This window comes from Urocitellus parryii, unplaced genomic scaffold, assembly GCF_045843805.1.
Source record: "Urocitellus parryii isolate mUroPar1 unplaced genomic scaffold, mUroPar1.hap1 Scaffold_379, whole genome shotgun sequence".
Taxonomy (NCBI): Eukaryota; Metazoa; Chordata; class Mammalia; order Rodentia; family Sciuridae; genus Urocitellus; species Urocitellus parryii.
This window is the reverse complement of record NW_027553404.1, coordinates 24345-52130: the sequence shown is the minus strand read 5'-3', so window position 1 is coordinate 52130 and position 27786 is coordinate 24345. Positions and strand designations below refer to the sequence as shown.

General features: G+C 45.3%; 1 protein-coding gene across 1 annotated transcript in view; it reads right to left on the bottom strand.

Moving 5' to 3' along the window:
* LOC144252242 (xylosyl- and glucuronyltransferase LARGE1-like) overlaps positions 1–27786 on the bottom strand; it is a gene marked incomplete at both ends in the record, with an annotated part of 172437 nt that overhangs the window by 121456 nt on the left and 23195 nt on the right. Inside the window, one exon of the mRNA XM_077794693.1 lies at positions 15086–15257. Coding sequence (XP_077650819.1) covers positions 15086–15257 — 172 coding nt within the window. The remainder of the gene's footprint in view (positions 1–15085; positions 15258–27786) is intronic.

The following is a 27786-nucleotide window of genomic DNA, read 5'->3' as shown; positions in this document are numbered from 1 at the left end:
GTGGCTGGTGTGGAGTATCAACAGGAAAGGAAAGAAAGTCTAAAGCAACAGGAGTTTTAGCATGGAACCTATTCAGAATGTCACTCAAAGGCATGTGGATAAGAGGCTCCCAGTGAGCAGCTGATAATCAAGCTGGAGGCGGGAGGATGCTCTTGGCATCTGGCGGGTGGAAGACAGCGATGCCGTTCAACATCGTACAGCATGTGTGGCAGCACCCCTCCTTCCACAACAAGGAGTCACGGAGCCCAAAATGTCAACAGCACCAAGGAGGGAAACCTGGAGCAGAGCACTGATTCTCCATCAGCGGTGGTGTGCAGGCCACCACGGGGCATGAGAGGGGGTGCAGACCTGTGTAATTTGAAGACTCTGCAGCTTGCTGTAATACAGAAGTCCCCCTCCACCCTGCACCTCAGAACGTGTGCCCAAAGGACAAAGCTGTAAATGATCATCAGGCCCTGGGCGGCTTTCATGTGCCTACTAATCCAATTTGGTGAGTTGCTAACGTAGAGCAGGAGGAGAATGTAAGTAAGGTCCCTTGGGTCAAGACCATTGTAGAGCAACAAGAAAAATAAATTGGCCTCTTTCCTTGGACACATGATTGTAAAGTTAGACAGCTTGGTCTCTGTCACCCTAAATTCATTCAACAAGCATGCTTCTTGTCTCCCTGTGTTCGTTTCTTTATTCTCTCTTGGTGCTTTTCTTGTGTCCCACCTGCTCCCTCACCCCGCTTTTCCCCAGAATAACTTACGTAGCCCGATCCCCTCTAGCACCCACAAGGCTACACTCAATGTCTCCCAAATCCAAGGCAGCAGATATCAGCTAATGCTGGTCAAGTCTCTAGGCCAGTGTTTCACGTGATGGTACATAACCCTACAGTGTTCCCAGAACTATCAGATTTATTCAAAGGAGGAGTTACTGACATGAATTTCTAATGGACAGAGCATCATGGGTGTGTCTCATTCCAAGGAGATAGTCAAGAAATATTGTGTGAATATCCAAATGAGCAAGAAGAGACTTCCTAGCTGCACTGATTCCTGATATTTACCAAAAAACACTGATGGTTTAGATGTTCCAGAATCCTGCCAAACAATACGAGGTAACCGAGGAGTGGCCTGCCTGTGGCCCTACCCCCTCCCTTGCTGCTCTCTTTCTTTCCAGTCCTGAGCTCTACCCTCCATCTTTCTCTCTTCTTCCACTCAAAGATAAAAGCAAAAGCTAGAAAAATAATACTAATAAAAATAATAACACCCATCTTTTTTTTTTTTTCCTGGATTCTAAGAGGCCACTGATTGCAGGATCTATCGAAACATTTTCCAGGAGAAAAGACCATCTGTCAAGTTGCTTTTGCAAGTTACATCTCAATTTCAGAAATGGCAAAATGTGAAAAACCCTGCATTGTGTAACTGAGATAACAGAAAATACCTGCAAAGTACTAGGTGAATTCCATATTTTGCTCCTGAAATACTGTTTCCCTGGAGGAGGAGAAGCTGAGGCATGAAGTACGGGGAAGGGCGAGGCCTCTCACCGGCTCTTGGGCAGTCTCACTCCACGGCCTGCTTTCTCCCTGCTGAGATGCGTGGCCACTTCTTTCCAATTAGAACAAGACCCCCGATACCTCTGTCCCCCCTTCCCCAGGCCTCCTTCACCCATCGCGATCCCGGCCACTTGGTACCCCTCTTCTTCATGGAGGACTAGTACCGTCCCCTCTAATATCAACCACCTCTGCCATCTTGAACCTTTTAGGTGTGTAGAGGCTGCCCATTGTGATGACCACAAGGTGACTCCAGTACTAAGGACAGTGGCAGCCAACATGGAAGGGGGCCTACACTGTGTCCCCTGCTTCACTACGACCTTCATATGGCCACCTCATGTTACACCTCCTACATTCTGGAAGTGGTTTAAGTGTACACCAAGGGTCCACCATGATTCAAGCTTTGGTGTGCTGCAAGGTGCTACTGAGAGGTGACTGACACTTAAAGAGGTAGGTCTGGGAGGCAGGTCTTCAGGTCCAGGGGACATGCTCTTCAGTGCTAGTTCTGATGTGATCCCTTGAATTACTCCAGGAGGATGGTTATAAAGGCCTGAGCCTGACCCCACCCCAGCACTCTCTGCTCCTGGTTTAAGATGATGTAATCACTTGGTCCCCCACCTTCTCTTACCATTGCTATCTGTGCTATGATGAGCCAGGGAGTGATGCAGCCAAGGGGTGGCCTTTGCCATAGAACACTATGCCCTGTGAACTCTAAGTCTCCCAAACTATGAGCTAAATAGACCTCTTTTCTTCATAAGTTGCTTGTCTCTGGTATTTCATTATAGAGACAAAAAGCTAACTTTTCATACTAATACCCTATGAGTCTTGTGATCCCCATTTTGTTCATATGAAATAGAGGTTCAGAGATCTCAGTAATGCACCAAAATTATAAAGATGGCAAGAAGATGCTGAACAACCCAAAATAATGGCCTCAGCTTCTTTCCTACCATTCTGCAAGTAGATACAGAAGTAGAGATAGAAAGAAAGTGAGAAAATAAAGATAAGCCCATATCCAGAAGCTAGTCTTTCCTCTCCTTTATGATAAGGCAAAAGCTGTCCTCCCTGATAGCCTGGCCCTTGTACATTTAAGAAAGTCAAGAAATTGTCAGAGGCCCATCAGGTCAGTGAATCCTAGTGACAGATCAATATGGCTCCATCCCCTGCTCCAGGTGCCCAGGGCATGCTGGCCTTACAATTCAGAGGCAGGAACCAGCATAACTTGATGGCCTGGCCTGCACCAGCAGCAGCGCCAGACACAATTGGAATGTGACCAGGGGTTCTTGCTGACTCTGCTAGGCATCCAACAGATCCTCCTCTTCCACTAGAATCTCAGTTCATCAATCCCACCTTGCCCAGACTTGGTCCTTGTTGACTCCCTTCTGCCCCCACCCACTTAGCTCTCTATTAGAGACAGCAAATCCAGCCTTGTTCCCTGCAGGACCTGGTGCCATCCCCAGGACTGGAACCCTGGAGGGGGCTTTACTATGGAGCACACTTGCAAGTCCATAAAAGCAAACTGAAATTATCTGGTAAGAGCATCAATTTCCATACCAACATTTAAGAGGAAATACCTGAAGATGCCCTCATTCCAGAGGTCTTGGAGGATCCAGATCTGCAAGTCCAAACAGGACTTGCCACTAGTGCCCTCCACTCTCCTCCTCATGGCCTTTGCTCTACCCCCTTCAGTCACTGCTGTACCGTGCTGAGACTGGAGCAGTAGCTCCCATGTGCTGCTAAATCTCTCTTTCACAGTCCAGTGGTCCCCCCTTACCTGTGGTTTCACTTTTAATAGTTTAAGTTACCTGCGCTCAACCATGGTCTGAAAATATTAAACAGAGAGTCCCCAAAATAAACAAAAGTTTAAATTCCACGCCATCCTGAGTAGCATGATCAAATGTTGCTCAATCTGGTTCAGGGTGTACATCATTGTTGAGGTTCAGCACTTCCGTGGTATATCCTACCCTCCCATTAGTCACTTGGTAGCTACTGCAGTCATTGTATGTGTTACCTGTGGTTACAGTCAAGCAACCTTTATTTTTCTTCATAACAGTCCCAAAATATAAGAATGGTGATGATAGCCATTGGATTATCCCAAAGAGGAGATGTTAAGGGCATTCTTTAGGTTAAAGGTAAAAGCACAGTAAGATATTTGGTGTTGAGAGCCATGGCCGAGTCTGTATGGCCCCTGGCATTTTGCCAACAGTATTGATTGACAGGCGAGGCATTACTATCCGCCTCTGCTGCTACTTTTGAGTTCTTGCACTATTTTGGAGTTCTCATGGGGATTTCCGGGGATTCCCCGAGAGTTCCCATTGGTTGGGGAAGTGCAGGAGGCGGGATTTCCGGGAGAGAATTTTTTGGCTGGGGGTTCCTGGACCAGCCGCGTGGCATTTGGGAGAATTCCCCAGGAGCGTGTGTGAGGTTTTTTCTTGCAGTTCAAAAATAAAATTTGTTCCTGCTTCAGTGGCTCGTGATTTGTGCCCAGCCAGACTGCGGCAATTGGTGGCCCATACGGGGAACCCCAGGACACTTGGGGGGTAAGTGATGAAAAAAAGCTGCCTGTCCATAGATAGGAAGGGAGCAAATCTGCTCGTCCCTAGGCAGATAAGGCGAGAGGAAAAATGGCCATTTTGAGAAAATGGAGAAGATTGATACAGTATGTTTGTGTCTTGTTTTGTCTCAGTGTATTGTATTGTCTTTATGATGAAAATATGGAAGGGGTGAGAAGTGAATTACTAAGGGAAGGAGACACCCCAGTGGAACCAAGAATAGTTAGGGCATGTGTTGATGGAAGCCCAGGAACTCTAGTCAAAAAGAAGAAAGTTCAGAGGAGAAAGGATTATCAGGAAAAAAGTTGCAGCAAAAGACTATTACTAAATACTTTTTGTTACCGGAGGGTGCGTAAATCGGAGTGGCAGCTGCCACGTGCTCGAGCCAGTCATGGTGCAGCAAGGGCTTTCCAAGTAGCGGCAGCTGGCTCTTCCCCACCCCCCCCACCCCCCCCCACCCCCCACCCCACCCCACCCCCGCTCTGTGGAGCGGGACGCCATTGCAAGAGCCCAAATCTAGACCCGACCTGGAGGCACAGTCTCATAGGCTCTTGCTCCCTGTGCCCAGTAGCAGTTTGAGTCCAGGACACTCTCTGGGGCCATCTGGGGCTGCCCAGGACAATGCAGGCAGAAGACAGCCTACGTCCCTGAAGTCTGATCATTTCCCAGGCCAGTAACTACAATGGTTCTCCCACACCTGGAAGCTAATGAGTAATGAGCACTATTAAGGCTTATTTCAAATGTGAAAAACCTTGAGATAATGTACTAAATTTTCCAGAAGTTTGTTTTCTTAGTGCCTGCTGGAATACTACAGGATTTTCTTTAGCATCATTGCGGGAGTTCCTGACTTCGTCCCAGTGCCAATGAAGATGAGGATGGAAGAATTTCCAGTGTTGCTGAGAAATGGATGAAACTTCGGAACAAGCTAGCTGCCTGCAGAACTTACCTGGACTGTGATTTACCTGGACTGTGGGTTAATCTATTGAGACACTGCTTTACCTGGACTGAGACAACAAACTGTAATCTACAACAAATTGTAACTCGGTATCTTTGCTAACGGTGTCATTGCCGGTATAATTTTTCCAAGGGCTTCTTGCATGGAGCCATCAATTGGCTTGGTATTGTGGCATTTTGTATCCTCCCCTTCTGCTTGTAGCAGATTATTTATGGTGTTTGTGTAAAAACCACTATGGTCGTTATTTAAATTAAACAAAAGGGGGAAATATTAGAGTCTGTAAACAAGTTTGGATGGCACCTGGCAAAATGCCAGAGGGACTGGTTTAAGAAGTAACGCCAGTGAGCCATTAAGTGTGGAGATTTCTTATTGGTTGACTGATGTATCTAGTTTATGCTAATTAAGATAAGCTGTGTGGAATGTATAAATACTGCTCCTGTCCTACAATAAACGGCTCCCATTCCTGCTGTATCAATCTACACAAGTTGCTCGTCACCCCACCGGTTATTTTGCTGCAGACGGACTATGGCAATTTGGAGAGAGAAAGAGACCTCATTCACATCACTTTTATTACAGTCTATTGTTAAAGTTGTTCTATTTTATTATTGTTAATCTCTTATTGCATCTAGTTTATAGATTAAATTTTGGCATAGGCATGTCTGTATTTAAAAAAAAAAAAAAGTATGTATAAGGTTCTGGATTACCAGTAGTTTCAGGCTCAACTGTAGGGCTTGGACAATCTCCCCACAGATTAGGAGAGGATTGCTGCACTGATTTCCTCCCTCACCTTTCAGATGATGCCCCACTCACCCAAAAGGAACTTCTGAAAATCTGAGCATATACATTTGCCTCTGAAGCTCTGAACCATGTACCAATGATCAGTGGATAAACCCAAGCCAAGACCTATAGGAGCCTTGGTACTTCTCTGGCCTCTTTCTCCACCACTCACTCCACCCAGAATCACTGGCTTTATCTGTTCATTATTCAACAAACACTTATTGAACATCAACTGTATGCTCAGCACAATTCCAGGTGCTAGGACACCAGAAACATAATGACAACAGTCCCTGCCCTCCTGATACTTATCTACCAATAGGTAGGACACAGAATGACCAGCATAGCAGTCTGCACCCTGGGTGCCTGGGCCTGTTCTGTGCCACCTCCTGGGTGGGGCAGAGCCACCCACATGATAAGTAATGACTCAGTGGGTCAGACAGACAAGACTGTTACTGAAGAAAAAAAAATTAAAGAGCAGGGTGACAGGGACAGGAGGCGTCCCAAGGTGCAGATGAAATGGGACCATCAGGGAAAGTCTCTCTGGAAGCTGCGATTGGGGCAGAGACTTGAAGGGATTCACGGCCGCGAGACTGGGGAGGTCTGGAGGACAAGCGTTCCAGGAAGGCAGGACATCAGAGCTGAGGAACAAAGGCAGCAGCGGCCCTCTGTCTGAGGAGCCCGTTTAATGTTTCCTCCAGTCCCGTCTGTACCTTCTCTGTACGGCTGTCTACCTGGGCCGCAGGCCTAGGCCTCTTCCATTCATTGCTAGTGCGGAACAGAAGGCCGCCACCTCCCGATCTTTGCTTCAGAGGCCCTCCCAGCCACCTCCAATGTCCCCTTCCCCACGGTGTGGTCCTCCCTCACCTGCATCTTCTCTTTCTTTCTTTTTGTGGAGGGTGACGGGGGATTGAACCTGAGCACTTATCCACTAAGCCCCAGCCCCAGTCCTTTTTATTATTTTGAGGCAGGGTCTCAACTAAGTTGTTTAGAGCCTCATTAAGTGGCTGAGGCTGACCTTGTGATCCTCCTGCTTCTGCCCACGGATACACCGGGATCACAGGTAAGCTGCCACCACAGCCGGCGGGTACCTTCCCTTTCAAAGCACGTCCCACACTTTGATGCGTTCACAGGGATCTGGAATCTCGTGTTAGGAGTGTGGACGCTGGAGGTCAGCCCGGCTTTGAGCCCGGTCCTGTCACCACCTCCTTGTTATAGTGACTTCAGGTGAGCTACTTGGAGATGACCATGAGAGATGAAGGAGATGGTCCAGGACCTGACACCTAAACAGAGCTGTCAGACTTGAGAAACAGGGGTCAGGGCAGGGGGCTTGTCTACTGTTTCATCTCCAGGATCAGAGCTGGCCCAGGGGCTGAGCAGGTCAGGAAGGAAAGAAAGAAGGAAGGACTGAGTGAATGTGGGAGGCGGGAATGGAGAGAGGGAAGAAAGGAGAGAAAAAGAAAAGGCAGCAGAGAAAGAGAAGGGAGGGGAAGAAGGGAGGGAAGGGAGGGAGGAGGAGGGGGGTGAGGGAGGGAGAGGGAGGGAGGGAGGGAAGGAGGAGGGGAGGGAGGGAAGGAGAGGAGCATGTTGCTGTTCTCTTAAATCTCAGGTATTTGAGGTTTAAGAACAAGAAAAAATAGGTAGAAGAAAAGGACGCCAACTGTCATTTATTATGTAACATGCAATACACAACCATTGTCTGATCTCACCACCAAGATAAAGCCTATGGGGCAGCTCTGAATGGGTTCTTCCCTCATTCTTACAGAAAACCACCACCACCAAAGAGGCCTGGAGAAATTAAATGGTCTTCTAATGTTATAAGAAAATGCAGATTCACATCCAAGCTGATGGGAAAATAATGAAAACCCTTTCATTCCTGTGTCCAGGGGTGCCAGCCTTGATGTCGCCCCAGTGATTCATGCCTCTGCTGAGCCCACAGAAGGACCAGGAGCATCTCACAAGAGACGTGCAGGTTTCTGATTCTGGACCGAAGGCAGCAGGGATAGATAAGAGATGAGAAGAGAGCAGGAAGGTAGGACTTACAGAGAGGAGAAGAGGTTTGCAAGAAGCCACTGAAATTCTCCAAGTGGAAAATCAGCTAGGAGGCAAAAACTGAAGCCACACTGTGCAATTTAGTGACAGGGAAGGAGGCCCATCAATACTAGAAGAGCAAGAGATAATTTTTAAAACATGGTACAGATTTTTTTAAAAAAAATATTTAATTATTCTAATTTGTTATTCATGACAGCAGAATGCATTTCAATTCATAGTACACAAATAGAGCACAAATTTTCAGGTCTCTGGTTGTATACAAAGTAGAGACACATCATTCATGTCTTTATACTTGTACTTGGGGTAATGATGTCCATCTCATCCCACCTTCCTCCCTACCCCCATGCCCCTCCCTTCCCTTTGCCCTATCCAGAGTTCCTCCATTCCTCTCATACTGCCCCCCACCCAGCCCCATTATGGATCAGCATCCACATATCAGAGAGAATATTTGGCCTTTATTTTTTTGGGATTGGCTTAGTTTACTTAGCATGATATTCTCCAACTCCATCCATTTACCTGCAAATGCCATGATTTTATTCTCTCTCATTGCTGAGTAACATTCCATTGTTAAAAAAAAACAAAAAACAAAAAAAACAAAACACATGCCCCAGCCTTTTAGCTAAATTGCGTGACTGAGGACAAAGAACGCAGGCCCAGGCTCACTCTCACCCCAAGGAGCTCCAGGCTGCTGTACTCACCGCACGTCACCCGAATGGACGCCAGCTGTTGATGGCATTTTAAAGCACTTTATTTGAGAATTTTTATCTTTTAAAAATGTCTGTTTTTCTTCCCTGCAGCCAAACTCTCAAGTTAGGACCATCAGGAGAGAATGCGAGACAAGTACGTGAAAACTGGGAGAGACCTTGTCGCACGGGCAGAGAAGCTACGGCTTTAATCAGGGAAACTGGCCCACACGAGGGGCTGGGGTTGTCCCGAAAGGTCCACTTTGATTCCTTTCACACTGGCTAAGGAGGGAGCAGAGAGCCTGATATGGAGGTGGGTGGAGGAAGAGAGGAGGGGGGTTTAAAGTCAAAGGAAAAGGGACCAATAATAGTGACGTGGGATGTGGGGGAGAGGAGGAAGGAAAGAGAAAAGGTACCACATGGTGTGAGAGTCTCCCGGGTACTAGCAGCGCCCAGTGCCCTCCCATACCACACCTGACCGCTGTGCAGAGACCTCAGTGTTTTCATTTTGGAGGAGGCGGCGATAATGACCTCCCAACTCACCTGCTGATAAGTAGGCCAGCAGGGATTTGAACTCCGTCTCTTTCTTTGCTAAGCTCGCGCCACTTCACCAATCCCATCGGGGGAGATGGGCAAGGCCAGAAAAAAGAGACCTGAAGAACTTGAAAGAGTTTTTAAAAACTTCTTCAAGGCAACTAAGTATAAGCATAAAAGTTCTACAGATGTCTTTGCAGAAATAACACCTCTGACGTTTTTCATGTTCCGCTTTCCTATGATATTTTACATTTATAGCCACCCTCAGCCCTGATGGACAGATCTGCGAGGTAATGGGACAGATACACAGAAACAATGTCCACTGTGACGCCACATGTGCTGGCAGGAGTCCCCAGAGAAAATGGAACACTGCAAGAAGAACGGACGTGATGTGTGGGTCCCACACTGACCCCATTAGCACCATTCTCAGTTCATCTGGGCCCTGAGAAACCAGTAACCTGCTGTCTTAGTCTGACTGAGCGGCTCTAACAAAATACCTTAGAACTGGTGATGTATAAACAACAGAAATTAATTTCTCATAGTTCTGGTGGCTAGAAAGTCACAGGATCAAAGCAACAATAGATTTGGTGTCTGGTGAGGGCTCACGCTCTGCTGCATGGATGGTTCCTCCTAACTGTTCTCACACAGCAGAAGGAAAGAAATCCTCCCTGAGGCAATTTTTGTAAAGGCATTAACCCTATTAAGGGAGCCCTAATGACCTAATCACTTCTTGAAGGACCGGCCTCTTCATATTATGGCATTGGGGATTAGCTTTGGAGTAATGAATTTGGGGGACACAAACATGCAGAATATAGTGCCTATGCAAGAGTTACCAGTGAGCTCCAGTTGGCTTAATCTATCACCCAGGTTGAGGCCCGGATAGAGCTCTTGGGGCCCACAATGATTTCCCACGCAGAATTCTGGGAAGTCACACGCAGGGCAGGATGCAGGCACCTGTACATTTCTGTGCCTCCGGTTCTGCCTCCATCTTCTGAATGCCTGCATCACCTTGGGCCTGACCTCTACAAACTGGTTTACACAGTCACCCAGGGCTCCCCCTTTTGTCTCTCCAAAGACACTCTTGGCCACAGCCACATGATGCTTCTCCTTACTCTCTTCTCAGGAGTGTGGGGCGCTGGGTGAAGAGAACTGGATTTGGGTTATTTACTCCTTGAGACCTTTGAGGCTCTAGAGAAGCTGAAGCATCTGTTCCCAAACTTTTCAAGAGGGAACATGAACAATGCCGGCTCCACGCTGGGCTGCGCGGGTTATTTGAGTTTACTCACAAGGCGCTTAACCAAGCAGCTGGTGTGGAGGAAGAGCTCAGCCCAGGAGCTGTGATTAGCCATGGTTCGCCTGGCAGGCCCTTGAAAGAAGCCCGATGGCACTCCTGTGGCACACGGAGGTAAGCTGAGTAGTGACTCAACCTGCTTCAAGGCCAGAACTATACGCCACGGCAAGATGCCCTCTTCAAGTCAGGCGTGTGCCCTTAGGGATGACAACACCATCTTTAATGCCCAGCAAGGCTCTCCTCCAACAGCTACTCATCACAGTCTCCACAACTTCCTCCCTGGACTGCTACAATCACATACGGCTTCTGATTCTGTGTGCAGTTAACTAAGGCACTCCAGGGTCTTGCTGGCTCAGGATCACCAGTCACACCTGATCTATGTGCAGACCCTGCCTCCCAGGGTGGTGGGCATCCCCTTCTCCACCCCAGCAGGGATCCAGGAGAGGCAACACAAAGCAGTGGACACAGCATGGACTCTGGAGTCAAAGGGCTTGCGGTCAGCTTTGCTTTGATGTGTGAAAGCTCTTTGAGCAGGGACAGCAATTTAATCTCCCTCAGGCTCAGTTTATTTAACTTTTAAATGTACAAAGCTTCTAGTCAGTGCCAGAACAGAAGAAGCACTTGATAAAGAATAGTTACCTTCCCTTTGCTTTGCAAATATAACTTACCGGCCTGCCTCCCTACCTCTCTATGCAGATATCCAATGCCAGGACCTCAAACTTAACAAGGCTCACAAGCTCCAGAGTTGCCATGACCTCCCCTTGAAGTCCTCTCTGGCTCACCAGTGCCACTGCACCCACCCAGCCACCCTAGGGGTCATCCTCCACCCTCCTCTCCCCTGGTGAGTTGGCCTTCAACACCTACCCTGATGAGATGACTTCCACCTCCTCTACTGCTCCACCTAGGCCTGAGCCCAGGGCATCTCCCACCTGGAGGACTGGAATTATATGGTGTCCTCATGTCCTTCTGTCCTAACAAGGGCGGCCAGGACCACCCATTATAAACACAGCAGGTTAAGTCTTGCCTCTGCTGGGTCCCCTAGGTGCCTAACAGGAGAGTCAGCATCCCCTCTGGATCCAGGTTCTTGTGATGTGACTTGGTCAACCCCAGCCATCTCCTGGGCTCCTTCTGCTATGTTTGGACATCTGTCCCATCCCTCTAACACACCAACTCACAGCAAGGTTGATGTTCCTGTCCTAAGGCCTCAGACACTCCTCCCTGTCCCCTGGCACAGCACGGTTACTGCTTCTCTAAACTTCATTGCTTAAATGTCACCCTTCTTTTGGGATCTTGCATTAATACCTTATGTGAATATTTAAACAATATAAACCACACACACACACACACACACACACACACACAGGCATCCATTCATTTATTACCATCTAAGATTTATGCATATTATTTATTTTCTGTCTTCCTCCACCCAAATTTAAATTCTCAGCAGTAGGGCTTGGGTTTTTTTTTTTTTTTTTTTTTTTTTTTGCAATATTCCCAACTCAACTTTCAGAAAACTAACCAACCACTAGAGGAGCTCAGGAAATACAACTGAGTGGGTGACTCTGGATTCTAGCCACTAGTGATATTTCTGGTTCTGTTACTTTGGGTATGAAGAACCCCTAGTGGCTGCACAGGCTGGCGAGGGGTACAGACCACTGGTGTGGAAGGTAGGCATTTGCCACTGAGGTGAACTCAGGCCCATGGTGCACATGGATGCCTCCAAGAGCCACTGGGGGGCTCCCTGCAGCAGGTGGTGAAGATGAGTCTGTGTCCTTAATAACAGGCTTCTTAGTAGAAGCTGACGTGGTGCAGCTAGGTTTTGGGGTTTCCACAGCACTAGGGAGGGACCAAGCCTGTGTATGACCTGTACACAAGTGCCACGGCAGCCCCAGACAATGTACCAGACACAAATGACCAATGGCAAATGGCACCACTGTCAATCAAAATGTTCACAACAAAAGATGTCAAGTAGCAGTGCCTTCATGAGAACGGCATTCTCTCTCTTGGGCCAGAACATTTATGCGTCTGTCCTAAAAGGCTTCTCCCTGTTCTATGACCTGGCTTCCAATAGATATCATTAAGGAAAAATAAGTCCACTAAAAAGAAAATACCGAAGTCCTGACACGTGGAGCAGGGGGAAGGGCTTTCCTATTTTCTCTTTACCTCTGCATTTTCTTACGATCACTAGGATGGGCACGGGAGGACCACAGTAGACGTTCTCTGCTCCTCGGCAGCTGTTTATGATGTAACACCATCTGCCCCATCTGGGAGCTCCCTGAAGGCTGGTGCCACATTTACACAGTTTGAGGGCCTGATAAATGTTAGAAATGGACAAATCAAAGAATGAACAGATAGAAGACAGTCCAATAACTCAGCTCTGGTATTCAAAGTTCCCCTGGTCCTGTCCTGACCTTGGTCCACATACTCTGTTTATCCCCAGGAACTGCCTGGAACCTCAGAGTCCTCCAAATCTGCAGCTCCAGGGGCAGCAAGAGTCCAAATGGTTTCCTTCCCTTCCGCAGGTGATGCCGAGTGATTAGAACCATGATTATTCATGCTGTTGCTGTTGCCCACACAAAAATCCTGCTAGCACGACAGCCAGTTCTGGCTGCAACAGAATAAAAGAGATTTCCCGGCCAGAGCACTGCAACTTCTGACCACCTGTCCTACTGATTTTGCTGAGTTGCACTTATCCAAGGGATACTCGGTGCTGTAGATGTTGGTTATGGGCTGAGTTTCCAGGGAAGCAGATTGAGACAGAAATCAGCACATGAACATTTAATCAGGGAGAACTCTAGGGAACAGCAGGTCTGAATGAGCAGGACTGGACTGAGGAGACTTCAGACTGTGAGGCAGTCTCCAGGGATACAGCAACTGATCAGGTAGGATCTTATGGCTCCTGAGTCAATGCATGACATGGTGCATCCCGGCAGGAGGCATGGTTCCAGGCACAGTCACTCTCTTCATCAGAGCCCATCCCCAAAGAGGGCTGATGCCTGCAGCCCTCCCTCTATAGCCAGAGAGAAATCCTAGGTGCTGGAGAAGTGAGTCCTCTCTTCTCAAAGGGGAACTTGGGCATCTATTGCTCTTTCCCAATAAAACAGTGCACAATTACCACACCCTGTGATGCGTCCCATCCGACTGCTCTGCCCCTCTCCAGGACAGGTGACAACTCTCACTGTCCCTTCATCACTCCTCATTTCATGATTTAGGTACACAGCCTGACACCCAGTAGGAATGCAATAAACGTTGTAGAATATATGCATCACTGAACACTGAACATCAGCATAAAAACATGGATAAAATACAGTGCAATTAAAGAAAAACTGTCCCCAATGAGTTCTGTGTGATCAGAAAGAGAAACAGCAGAAGCAACAGAGAGAAGGCAAGGCACACATATTTCTGATCTCAATTCTGGGCAAAACCCTGAGTCCCTCCAAACTTCAGGGGCTTGACTTAGGAAATAAAAGGGTAGGTCCCACCCAGCATTTTATGCAGAAGAGATTAGACAGGGGAGACTCACTGGCTTCCCAGTTTTGTTAAAGGATGTCTCCCTAATGCCATTATTGACCCAGATAAGAAATGTTAATTTTGATCCTGATAAGGGATGGGGGGGACATGTCAACCCTGTGATTTGCTGAACACTTTCCTCAATTAGCCCAGAGCCATGATCCTCCCAGAAGGAAGGGGACAGTGACCACTAGGCAAGGAATTTACCCTGCCCACGAAAGGAAACAAAACCCAACAGGGTTTATGGAAATGATTTTTTGAAAATCAGTAAGGAGGATTTCACCCTCTTAGAATAAAGAAGTAAGAGAAGACACAGAGAGATTTTAGGCAGAAGGTAGTGTGCAATTTGACAAAGAAAAAGATAAGAAATATATAATGATCTCACTAACAAACTGCTCTCTCATTGCATTTGCCCAATATAGAGAGGAACCTCAAAAATACAACATGGAGGGGAGGGGTATTAAAACAGCCCTAAACTCATGCTAACCTGTCACTTCTCTCATAGGCCCCACCAGAGTCAGATATAACTACTGAGTTTAAATTGCCCATCAGAAGGGCTCCTGTACCTTGAGACAGTGACAAAGGCAACAATAAGAGCTAAGAAGAAGATTACCAGATGAGAAGAGAGGACCAAACATACCTCAAAATAATAAGCCATGATGCGAAGGAAAGCAAAAGCCAGAAGAACATTTCAAACACTCTCTAATCAATACCTGTTTCTACTACCTCAAAAGCTTTCTCGGCAATCAAAGAATTATTTGATAAAAAGAGAAAACTAATAAATGCATGTTTCTGCACAAGTATGTCAACACTCAATTACTGCATACAAAATACACACATTTGATATTTAATGGTTACAAAGTATCCCAAATTGGTTTCTTCCTATGAACACAGATCTTGTGGCTCAGTGGGTAGAGCACTTGCCTAACGTGTGAGGCACTGGGTTCAATTCTCTGCACCACAAGTAAATAAATAAAATAAAGAAAGAAATGGAAATTCCAGTTTTACTCTAGCATGTATCGAATCGAAGTAGAATTGTAACATAACTGTATTTGTAATTTCTTATTGACTTGAATAGCACAAGCTTATCGGAGTTAAACTCATCTCCTTAAAAAAATATAATCTCCATGGTTGACATGTCCACACCTACAAGGATACCAGAAAGAAATGAGCCACAAATACTAGAAAGAAATGAGCCAAGATTACCTTTGAACTTGTGGAACACAGCCCAGAGCTCTGCGATGTCGGTTGCAAAGGTGATATCTGTGTCGAGGACAATGACTCTCTCCAGGTTGGCAGGAAGAGTTTTGGTCAGGACGAGCTTCATCAGGCCATAAATCCCAGAGTAATGTTTGTTGGGGATCCAAGAAACTTCAGACTGGACAGGATAAGGCACAGAGGGAGTTGGAGAAGGGGAAAAAAGTCACTATATTAATTCTTTGCTTAAAACATTACAAATGGTGCCTGAGACACATAAAGCACTGAGTTTAGCTCCCCTCTCCTAGAGGACCCGTGCTCCCTTGAGGGGGCTCTCCTGTTTGTCCTCTTCTAATCAACTTTGCTACCACTTTACTATGCTAAGAGCACAATGCAACCAGTGCTAACAAAATCTTTGATTATAAGAACATGATAAAAGAAAGGAACCTGACTTATTTTCCCCCCAGTACTGAGGATGGAACCCAGGGGTGCTCTACCATTGAGCCACATCCCCAGCCCTTTTTAATTTTTATTTTGAGACAGAATCTCTTTAAATTGCCTAGGCTGGTCTAAAACTTATCCTTCTGCCAGCCTCCAGAACAGCTGGGATTCGAGGTATGTGACACCAGGCCAGAAGTGGGGTTGGGGGGTATTCAATGCAAATTTGTTGAAAAAGTGAGTGAATATATTCTTAGAGTTCTGTTCATGTAATTTACATTTGGCACCAGTTTCAGGAAAGAAATCTGAATCTAGTGAGAGGAAAAGCAATAGTTATGAAATAATTATTACATAAAAAGCCCATGTTGAAGTTTTTTAGAATATAATTTTGGCTATTAGAGAAATTATATAGGCTCATTGGAGAAAAGAAAGATAGGCAAAAAGAAAACAAAAAGGAACAAAAACTGAATCATACTTCTGCAACCAGTACCAAATTGTTCCAAGGCAGGTGTGTGTGTGTGTGTGTGTGTGTGTGTGTGTGTGTGTGTGTGTTTAAGTCATATCTCAAACCTGCGTTATAAACATCACTACTTACTGGCATTTTAAAACTTATGCTTAGCTATATTTTTTAAGCTGTAATTGAATAGGTTAGTACTGGTGCCTTCTTGATGTTCTCAAATAAATGCCCACGGAGGGCTGGGGCATCATCTATGGACAGTCCTCACCTAACAGCAACAAAGCTTCCATACACAGGGACAGCAATGAACAACCCAGTGGGTGCTGATATTGCAGCCTTCATAGGACACGGGAACCATCCGTGCCCCACAGGTGAACAGAGTCAACAGCCAGGCACACACACCTCTTGGTGCCACTTGGTATTCAAAGCTACACTTTGTGATGACAGCTTTTCTATGTGCAGGTTCAGTTGTGAAGGTCATTATGGACAGGGGTGCCATCCCAGCTGTGAAGGGGAGTTTCCACTGGAGTTAGTTAGAGAGCACTCTCAAGAGGTAACTTGTGATAAAACCCCTTTATTGGGAAATGGGATCATCTTTAGTATCCTACAAAATACTCTTTTGTCCTTTAACTCCATTTAGAAGACACTGTTCTTTAAGAAAAAAGAATAAAAAATCAAATTTTAAAATGAAAAACCAAAGTTCTATTCTCAAAGATGTTTGTTACCATGCTATAAAGTAAAGAAATAGCAACCATCCAAATGTCCCCAAATTGAGCAGTTAACTAAAACATGATACACTTTTGATTGATAGCATACTATCCAGCAGCTTGAAACAATGTAGATTAAGATGTAACAAAATGAAATTGGCTTTGATGGTTAAGAACAAACAAAAAAAGCAAGCTTTAAAACGACTTTTGCTTAAAACCCACTATGAGTTCTCAAATGGCACGGAAATACATCCGCTGAAATTTATGCAGAGAAAGAAGAAATGGAAACAAGACATCAACTTCTTCAGAGGGATCATTTGGGGGCATTTTTCTGTGTCTATATACCTACATGCCTACACTATATGCTTGATGAAAAACAAAAGGGGGTGAAGGATTTAAGCTCCTGGCATGGGAAAGACTCTCAGCAATGCTGACTGGGCCCCTCATTCAAGTACAATGACATCTCTTGAATGGCTTCCTATTGAAGGTGGTGCCTGGTGTGAAGAACACTTGGGTTCTAGAGCTAGGTGCACCTGGACTTGGACTCCAGTACCAACAATCACCATGTGTGCTTGGACAAGTCTGCTTAGTCTCGGCAGCCATTGGTAAAAGGCAGATCCTGTAAGAGTGTACTTCTTCACATCCGTGAGGGTGTAAATAGATAGCACACCCAAACTGGGAAGTCTAAGGACAATTTAATAATAGACGGAATCAGGGGCTGGGATTGTGGCTAAGTTGTAGAGTGCCCACCTACCATGTGTGAGGCACTGGGTTCGATCCTCAGCACCACAGAAAAATAACTAAATACAATAAAAGTGTTGTGTCCATCTACAACTAAATAATAATAATAATAATAATAATAATAATAATAGACTCTTTACTGCAGTGCATGCAGAATTAGAGACAGAACCGATACTTGGGAAGGGAGGTGCCACCCCAGCAGACAAGGCCAAGACAGCAGTTGGTGGAATCCAGAAAGGGCAGCCCCATGAGCAAGGCCACCTGCAGGAACAGCAGCCTTCACTAGAGGCCTCTCTGTGGCAGCCCACAGGACAAGAACTGGGGCACCTGTCTCACCCTCACTCTCCCCAGGTCCCCCATCTCCTAGTAGGTGCCTCTCGGCCAATCCAGATGAGGACCAGAAGGGAAGTGGTGCCGCCCTTCTGTGTCAGTCTCAGGGGGCCCAAAGAGGGCAGCGGAGGCCTAGGGAGGACCTGGATGGGCAAATCTGTCATAACCAGCAGTCCTGCTGCTAATGCAGGTACAGAAACTAAACAGCAAGGTCAAGAACGAAGCACAGGGAGGGCCTTACACATTAACAGGCACAAAATCCACACCTGAAATCAATCAATGGCACAGGCGGCTGAGCCATGTGTCCACCTCCCGCAGCAGGCGAGCCACAAGCTATAGTTAGTATCTGCCAGGAGGTGGTGGTGCTCTTTCCCCAAACCACATTACCCTTCTTTGGGAGTTGGCTTCCTGACTAGCCATCACCTTAAGATCTGAGAACTCGGTGAGCAATTCCCTCCAGTGTGCTTTATAAAACTCTTCCTCATGAAAGCCCTGGCCTGTGGAACTCAGCTCGTTTCCTTCCCTCCTCTGGGAATCTGCCTGAACTGAAGCCTGGCAATCAGTGGTCTATGCTGCAGAGCCGTGCTATTTAATCAGACCTTTGATTAACTTATTCATCTATTTTGGTTGCCATCAAAGCGGGAGAGCTGGGTGCACACTGAACACCACCGTGCTGGGTTAAGCCATCTAATTAGATGGCCCTGACTCTCAGCTTTATTTTTAACACACATGTGAGACACTCGGATGCATCACCAAACAGTAAGACTACAGGAATAAATTAATCTCAACATGAGCCCAGGCCCGAATGTCGCAACTGAGCATAGTTAGTTGGTTTGTGCTCACGAGTGCAGGCACACACCTGGTTGGTTGTACTTCCCTCTGTGCCTTTCTTAATGCTAGTACTTCACCGGTCATCCTTCCCTTCCAATATTTGAGAAATTACACTTTTATCTTATTCTTCAAGACAAAATTTAAGGTTCCTGTCTTCCAGAAATCTCCACCTGCTTCATCCTTTCTCCATTCCCGCCACTCCTCTTTAATTATCCTCCTGCTAGACTGCGGCTACACGGACTTGGAATTCGTCACAATCCCATTCATTCTGTACTGTAATTACAGGTGTGGTGACTGGTTTCTGAGATGGTCCCCAGCCATCTGCATTTCCTTATATTCGATATTATTCCTATTTTACAGATGAGAAAATTCAGGCCCCGAGAGGTTAAAAGCCAGGAATGTCCAACTCTAAGGTGCTAGTATCTAACTCCTCAAAAAACTGCTGCTTGGTGAATCAGGACTTTTTTTTTTTTTTTTTTTTAAGAGACTCACTTCTGCCCTTGCAGGAATCCAGAGGAGTGAAAAGCCCACTTGAGTCGGTTAGGGCACCTGAAAGGAGGGGAAGAGAAAACCATTCACTTAAAGTAGATGTCTGAGGCTGGGGACTGAGATGACAGTATGGAAAAGGACTTGGCCTACATCCCCTCTACTTTGGGTACCTGGGCACCAGTAGGGCTCTGAGGCTTTCCACAAGACATCATATATAAAGCTCTTACTGCAGTGCTGGAGTTTTGCTGGGCACATTGGCACATGCCTGTAATCCCAGCAGCTCGGGAGGTTGAGGCAGGAGGATTGCAGGTTCAAAGCCAGCCTCAGCAACTTATCAGGGCCCTAAGCAACTCAGTGAGACCCTGTTTCTAAATAAAATGCAAAAAGGCGGGGGAGGGGGGCTGATGGGGATGTGGAGCTGGTTGTGATGGAGAAAGATACAGAAAGGCAGGGAAGAGCTGAATTTTGAAGAGTCCTGCACACCACGCTAAAGAGCACTGGATAATATCCTAGAAAAGTAGAAAAAACAAAAAAAAAGGTTTTCACTAGTAGACATATGACCTCCTCATCTTGTTGTTGGAATAGACTCCAGTGACTTTTGGAGAAAAACGTAATTGCTGAGAGCTTCAGCACCTTGAGGCGTACGGCAAAGGTAGATTTCTGGGGTTAGACTCACAGAAGATGATTCAGCAAGTCTGGGGTAGGGCCCAGACATCTGTATTTTTAAACAGTGCCCACTGACTAAATGAAAGTGATTCTAAAGTCCTAGATGATCCTCTGTAAGATGTTAAGTGAGAAGACAGAGAACAGTATTTCTCAAGGTCTTCTGGGCTGAACAGGTGACACTGGATTAACAATCAATGCACCATTCAGACCAAGTCATAAGACAGCCCCCAGTCCATGTGTCTCACCTGAAATTGCCACTTTCTTGGAAGAACAGGGAGAGAAGACCTTTCTCAAAGATTAAGGAAAGACAGTATTGATATAAGATCAGGAATTCCTTAGGCATCTCTGTGCCTTGCAAAAAATTTATGACTATGGAGCCAAAAACGTTCCCTGGCTGTAATTCTTTTTAAACCTAGATATCCTGTTTCAATAGAAATAGCTCTCCATCAGCGGACAAGAACACTCCTAGCAACCTGAGGAGAGCTGAAGTACATAGTTCATATCTTCCTACATCAGCCATTGGAGGAAAACTGCCCGAGAGCCTCAAAGCTGGTCATTGAAGGGGACAGCAATCTCCTGCAGGCATCAGTGAACATGTGTTTATTCAGCATGGCCTTGCCTGACATGATTTGCTGGCTTTCCCCTGACATGCCCATTGTTCAGAAATCCACCCAGAAACCATCTTCTACAGACAGAAGTAATCTTAGAGGGATGAAGACACAGTGAGTCACAGGGAAGGTGATCATATCTCCTCCCACTGGAGGTGTCAAACCCCTCCCTTTCTCATCACCTGGCAAGCAACACCCTCTGTTTAGCCTTGTGGAGCTGGAGGGGATTGGCCACTGGAGCGTTTACGGATTGCCTGAACATCCCTCAGTGCTCTATGTTATGAAATGGAGCATTTCAACGCACTGGGAGTTCTGATTTGTGAACTGGACTGTTACAGTGGTTTAATTTCCTGAAATATAGCTGCCTTCGCAACTAATAGATTTTTCAATGCACTGAGGAGAAAATTGCATTAGCTCCTGTGTAGCCTGGACTTAATATTTTTAGAAGCTGCAATTCTTCTTATTACAGTGCACAGTGTGTATTTATGTATGTGTACTTAGCACAGTGTCAGACACACCAAAGGTACTCAGTGAGGAGTTTTGAAAAAGTAAAACAATACAGTTACACAAACAATGTTCACTGAAAACTTTTCCTCCTGATTGCTACACACTGGCGAACCCAACTGGTTCATTCATTTATTCATCATTCATCTATTCATTCAATAAACACCTAAGTGACTTCTAACTTTGAGGCTCTGATGAGCCTCTGACTGCTTTGAGAAAGTAATGACACGGTTTGGAGGGATATAATAATATAATATGATAATTATATATATTGAAGACATGGTTTTACTTGATGGGGGTTTGGAAGGGGAGCTGGGGATAAGATGGTGATATTCAGGTGGCTTGGGTGACACTCATCTATTTCCAAGTTAGAGGGAACCAGTTCTGATCAGCGTATCTCCAATCTTCATGTGTGTGTGTGTACCTGTGGATTAAAGTATCAGCTATGATCTGCGGACACAGTGTGGTCTAGAGGAGATAAGGATCCCCTAATTCTAAGTCAGTGTCGTGTGTGTGTCTGTATATGTGCATGTGCATGTATATGCATACATATTTTTACAGTTACACTCACCTGCTGCTCAAAGTGCTGAGAATGGAGATAATAAACATCAGGAAAAAAAATAAATAAGCCTTGTTTCCCCACTGTTGAGAATTTACTCTACTGCATGCACTCTTAACGGGGGCAAAATCTGGTTCTCATGAGAAAAAAAAAATATCAGAGCTCTTTTATTCCAGTGGTTTGGTTATTAAAATCTCAGGACAGGAGCAACTGGGGTAAATTAGGGAGTCAAATCTCCAAAGGTTTTTTGGGGATAGGGATGATGTTTTTTAAGAAGAATCTGAGAAACAGCTATATAGGCTGATATAACACCAAAGTAGCCATAAAACAGAGAAGTGTGCAAACACACACACATACACACACACATTGAAACCTGATTCCAGAGGGTAGCATTACCATCTGCTGAGTCTCCTAGTTCTTCCTCCCTTCCTGAATTTAATTAGAAGGCAGCTTAAGCAGAAAGCACATTTCTCTGTCCTCTGGCTCATCATCGGAGAGCAGGGGGCTCCATCTCTCACTCTCGCCCCCACCCCGTTCTTCTTCCTTCTTTTCCACTCTCACCACCTGCTTCACAGGGATCCATCTAAAGGGCAGCCACATAGGCTGCAATTAGACAGGCATCTGGCCGCTGTGCATAATGAGGCGCTTGGCTTTTCATCTGCAGAGGGCTCTGGAGCACTTTGTAGGTGAAGCCCTTGCTTGTGACCACCTCTGTTCTCAGCTTCAGAAATCCACCTTGTAGGTGAATTTAACTTTAAACACATGGGAAGGGCAACTCCCAAGTGGGTAAGGAGGTTTAGGGAGGATGAATCAGAGGTGTCAATTAATTTCTGGTTGGTTAAAAAGATAAATAAATAAAACTGTGGAACTCTCTTTAGGATTAGTGAAAGGATTCAGGAGAAACCTTGTTCATAGCAGTCTGAATTTCTTCCAGCTAACAGCCAAAATGACCCTTTTCACTGTTCAACCCTGAAAAGATGATGCCTTCATTCAGCTCTTGTAAAACATCTAACAAACATTAACCAAAGGTCTGATTGTAATTTCAAATATTTTAACCTTGACCTTGAAGCCTTGTTTGAGGCTGCATAGACTGTGGTGAGGTTGACATTCTCCCTCCACAACAGACCCTTGCCATTTTTATGATGGTTGTCAAGGAAACCAGATTGAGGATAGCCGTCTAACCTGTCTAGATGCAGAAATAACCATACATGAAAATGCAGAAGGGAAGAGAATGTCACCTTTGGAAAGTACTATAAGACAATGGCACGTGGATCAGGATAATTCCATTACATCTTTGCTTCCACTTGGAGACCTGGCTGCCCATCAACTAATTCTAAAAGTCACTATTTATCTATTTATTGTGTATGCCAAATTCTGTACTAGATATAGAAAGCTGGAAGATGTTTATTTCTTTGGAGATCATAGGTAAAGACCACAGAATATTATTTTACTGATGGTAAATTTATACTTGTTCAATACTCACTATGTAACAGCGACTACCCTAGAGCAATGTACAAATGTCATCTTTTAATCCACACAATAATGCTAACAAGCAGATGCCAAGAAAATCCCAGAAATAAAAAGAATTATAGGAGTTGGGATTGGAAATCAAGTCTCTCTCATTCCAAAAATCTCCATCCTCCCAGAAATTGATTCTTCAAGTAAGATATTCTGACAATGATTAAGTAGTAAAAATAATGCACAAAATTCGTACTAAAATTCTTAGGATGGAAACGGGAAGTAAAATCAAAAAAGACAACGATGACCACTTTATGGAGCCCACACTTTAGCATAAGTGGATCCTCCAACATAGTTATGTTCAATACAGATAATTCCTTCTCATTATAGATGTCTCCCCCAATCTCCATAGGACCGCATCTGACCAGTAGCAATGTATTAGGAAAACTCTTAAAATCAAAACAAAAAGCAGATAAGGAAGCTTGAAAAAACATGTTCAGATCCTAAAAGATTGTTGCAGTGGATTCAAAAACTTCTGTTGTTTACCACCTAACCACCATGTGGGGGGAATTGTAGTCTCGGATTCTTTGCTTTATACAAACAATGGTTAGTGTCTGAACAATGCCACTGCTGGCCTGGAGCAGTCCACTGGAGGTTTGCATTCTCTTCTCCAGCACACTGATGGAGACCTGCTGCAGCCCCAGCCCAGCACGGACCACACATTCATATGGGCCCACTACTGGGCCTGCCCCAGAAAAACCAACCATCTACGGGGGGAGGGGAGGCTGGCATTGTGGCTTGTTTGCATATGAGAAAGACCACCAAATTCCACATTGATGCTAATGTGGAATTGAGGGTAGCCTCAGCATCTTTTGGGGGGTGTTACTGTACTACTAATACCTACCAGGTGATTCTTCTCTGCAATCAAGCCTGAGGTCCATAACAGTTGGAGAAATAAAGATAAACTAGGGAGAAGTCAAGATCCAAATTGATGGCTTTGCTCTGTAACTTCAGTTCTTATTTTGTTGTCTGCATGAACATTGAAAAGATCCCACACAGCATATTTTTAAAAATCCCTGGCAAATATTCACGCTGCATGGATCTGGAATCAACATATAGTAATGAAACCAGCAATGTCCTGAGAATTTGAAAACACAAGTCAGGTGCGGTCAACTCCCTTCTCTGATTCTCAGCTTCAGCATCTGAAAAACAGAGACAAAGCCACCTGCTTGCTCTGCACGCCCGAAACTGGCATGCTGTGCAGGGAATTACGCAGCACAGTGCCCACCTGAATCGGCCATCACATGTTCCTAGTTAATCCTGAGTCTAGAGGGAATGAATATTTCACTATGTGGCAGTGATGGGGCTCAAATCGCTGGTCCCTGACCATGTCTGTCGACACAGTGATCTCCTCTGGTTCTTCACAATGGCTGGTTTTGGAGGGTAGGGCTCACAGGTTATGTATATATAATGTAAAGGCAAGAAGCACACTGTGGGACACGGTGTATGTTAAGCAATAACACCCTATTAATAATAACAGGGGATGAGAAGGGGGAGTTGCAGCAGAGCGATTATGCCTGTGAATAAGATGTTGATCACCACTTGCTATTTTCTCTTCCAAAGTATTATTTAGGCAGTAGCAAGCGGATTTAAAACCCACCGGGGGTTCTTGAATTCAGCCAGGCTGAGTGGTTAAATCCAATGAAAATATCCTAGTTAGATGATTTTTTTAGCCAAGGGAGTTGGGTATATAAAAAGAAATTTAACAGGTCAGTTTATGAAGATGTCCATCTTTGACAATAGGGATGATGATGATCACATTAATAATAATAAAAGTACAGGATGGCCTCACTTGCAATGCAATTTCCTGTCTGGCATTTCATTTGATTCTTGACATAATTCTACAAATTGGACAAGTAACGGATTCATTTTTCCTTTTAACATGTAGGAAAGTAAGGCTTTAAAAAAGTTGTCATTGTCCAAAATGGCACAACTAGTAATTGGCAGAGTTAAAACTCACCCCCCGCCTGACCTTCAGGAAAGCCACGGTCACGAGTCTAAAGTCATGCTTCATCATGAGACACAAGTAGGAACAACAGGCTTTGAGGGGGCCTTCCCCACATTTTGATACATAAACACATCTTTGCCCCAAACCAAGCTGATGACATGGCATAACCAGGGATGAGAGCCGGGGATGTTTCCAAGATTCCTATTCAGAGTCATCTTGGAAATCACTCTGGCCTGCTTTCCACATCGTTTTGATTAGAGAACCAAGAGAATTAGATCCTGCAGTGTCCCAAATGGGGTAAGAGAGTCACGAATGTATAGCAACAAAGGACAAACAGGGGCTGGCCAGGGGATGTATCCAGTGAAGGCAACACCATGTCTCACAAGGTTGGGACTAAAAAGGCACAAATCCATTCAGCTGTTCTCTGACTTCAGCGGCTTGAGTTTTATATCTTACCACCTTCATCATCATATCACCATTAACCCGAACAGTGACATCACCCCCCGTTTTTTGAGATTCTAATACGAGGCTTATTTTGCCCCAAGAGACATTTATCAATTCTTGGAGCCTATTATAGTTTAGATATGAGGTGTCCCCGCAAAACTCATTTGCAACAAAATGCCATAATGTTCAAAAGAGAAATGATTAGATTATTAAGAGGTGTAACCTGATCAGTGGATTAATCCACCAATATGGATTAACTGGGTGGTAACTGTAGGCAGTTAGAATATGACTGGAGGAAGTAGATCACCCTCCAGTGCCTTTGGGGTTTATGTTTTGTCCCTGGTGAAAAGAACTCACTCTCTGCTTCCCAGCCCTGGGTCCCCTTCCCCCACCACGCCCTTCCACCATGAGGTCCTACCTCACCTTGGTCCCAGAGCTATGGAGCTGGACAACCAAGAACTGAACCTCTGAAACTGTGGGCCAAAAATAAAATTTTACTCCTTTAAGTTGTTTTTGTCATGTCTTTTTGGTCACAGTGACAAAAAAGACAACTAAGAGACATTTTAAGTTGTCATAACTTGGGGTGGGGTGCTACTGAATTTTAGTGGGTAGCGGCAGGAATGCTGCTCAACACTCTTAGCTCTCAAGATCATTAGGCCCCCCAAATCAATGGTGCTAAGGTGAAGGCACCTTGCTCAAAAGTCCTATGAAAACTTATAAAAGTGCAGGTGGATGAACAAGCACAGTCTTGTCGTGACCTAGTGCGACAGTAAAAGTCTGGCCTCTGTTTTGACCTGATGGAAAATATTGCTTTGGGTAAGAAAATACCTCGAAGGAGGAAGGAGGCAAGGATCTGAAGTCCTTAGCTTCCTTCCTTAAAGGAACAACAGTGACAACTTTATAATTCTTACAAATAACAAGATGATTAAATGAAACTTGCCCATGAAGGAATACAAATTTTGGAAAAGCAAGACTGTCCAGTGAAGCATCCTGGGAGGTCTCTTTGCTTGAAGTCAGTGAGCTAGCCCTTGGCTGCCCTTCTCCGAGCAAGCAGAGTACCCCTGTCCAGCAGACCTAGGCACCTTGTTCAACCAGCAGATAAGTCTCACCCTAAACAACTTCACCTAAACCAAGGTCTCCAACCTTTGGGTGCTGGACTGCTTTAACATTCCCCTATATACTTCAGCCTATGTTTAGACTCTCCAAGATCTGAACCCCACAAATTAAATCTCAAGGTCAAGAGCAGTCTCCTGTGTGCCCAATACAAAAAGAAGGGGACAGCGGATTCCTTCTGCTGGTGCACAGCTCCAGGGTGTACCTGGCTGTGACCCTGCTTGGGCACACCTATCCCCAACTGCCTAGAGAGCGAGGCGTGGGCCCGCCGATCCTGCATATGCACTTGGGGGAAAGGAAAGGAAAGCACAGCTCCCTTGGGGGCAGCTTCGGTCCTCACTCTCATCTTCAGGACGACACCAACACTTGCTCTTCCTGCTAAGCCTGCTCCTTCCTTTAATCTCCCCAATTGTTCACAACCACGTACCCACCAGCTGGTTCCAGAATTCTAGAAACCAGTCTTGGTCCCTCTCTTCCACATCCAGGTCTACATCCCCACCACACCCAACATGCTCCGCACCCTGTCACCTCAGCTTTCAAGACATCTGCCCCCACCATGTGCTAGCTGCATGGATATCTGTGCAGGGAGCTCTTCTCCAAGATACTTCTAAACCTACTCCTTGGGAACTGTCTCTGGAAGATAAACTGATTTCATTCTATCTTGATTTTCTCTCTCTCCACAGAGACGTCTGCCCTTTGCAATCCATGCTGTCACTTGGTCACTAAGCCTGAGAACTTTACGATGGGGGTCTTAGAATTATGTGTATTCTTTTTTTAAAATTTTTTTATTGGTTGTTCACAACATTTCAAAGCTCTTGGCATATCATATTTCATACATTAGAATCAAGTGGGTTATGAACTCCCATTTTTACCCCAAATACAGATTGCAGAATCACATTGGTTACACATCCACATTTTTACATACTGCCATATTAGTGGCTGTTGTATTCTGCTACCTTTCCTATCCTCTACTATCCCCCCTCCCCTCCCCTCCCATCTTCTCTCTCTACCCCATCTACTGTAATTCATTTCCCTCCATGTTTATTATCCCATTCCCCTCACAACCTCTTATATGTAATTTTGTATAACAATGAGGGTCTCCCTCCATTTCCATGCAATTTCCCTTTTTTCTCCCTTTCCCTCCCACCTCATGTCTCTGTTTAATGTTAATCTTTTCTTCCTGCTCTTCCTCCTTGCTCTATTCTTAGTTGTTCTCAATATATCAAAGAAGACATTTGGTATTTGTTTTTTAGGGATTGGCTAGCTTCACTAAGCATAATCTGCTCTAGTGCCATCCATTTCCCTGCAAATTCCATGATTTTGTCATTTTTTAGTGCTGCGTAATACTCCATGATGT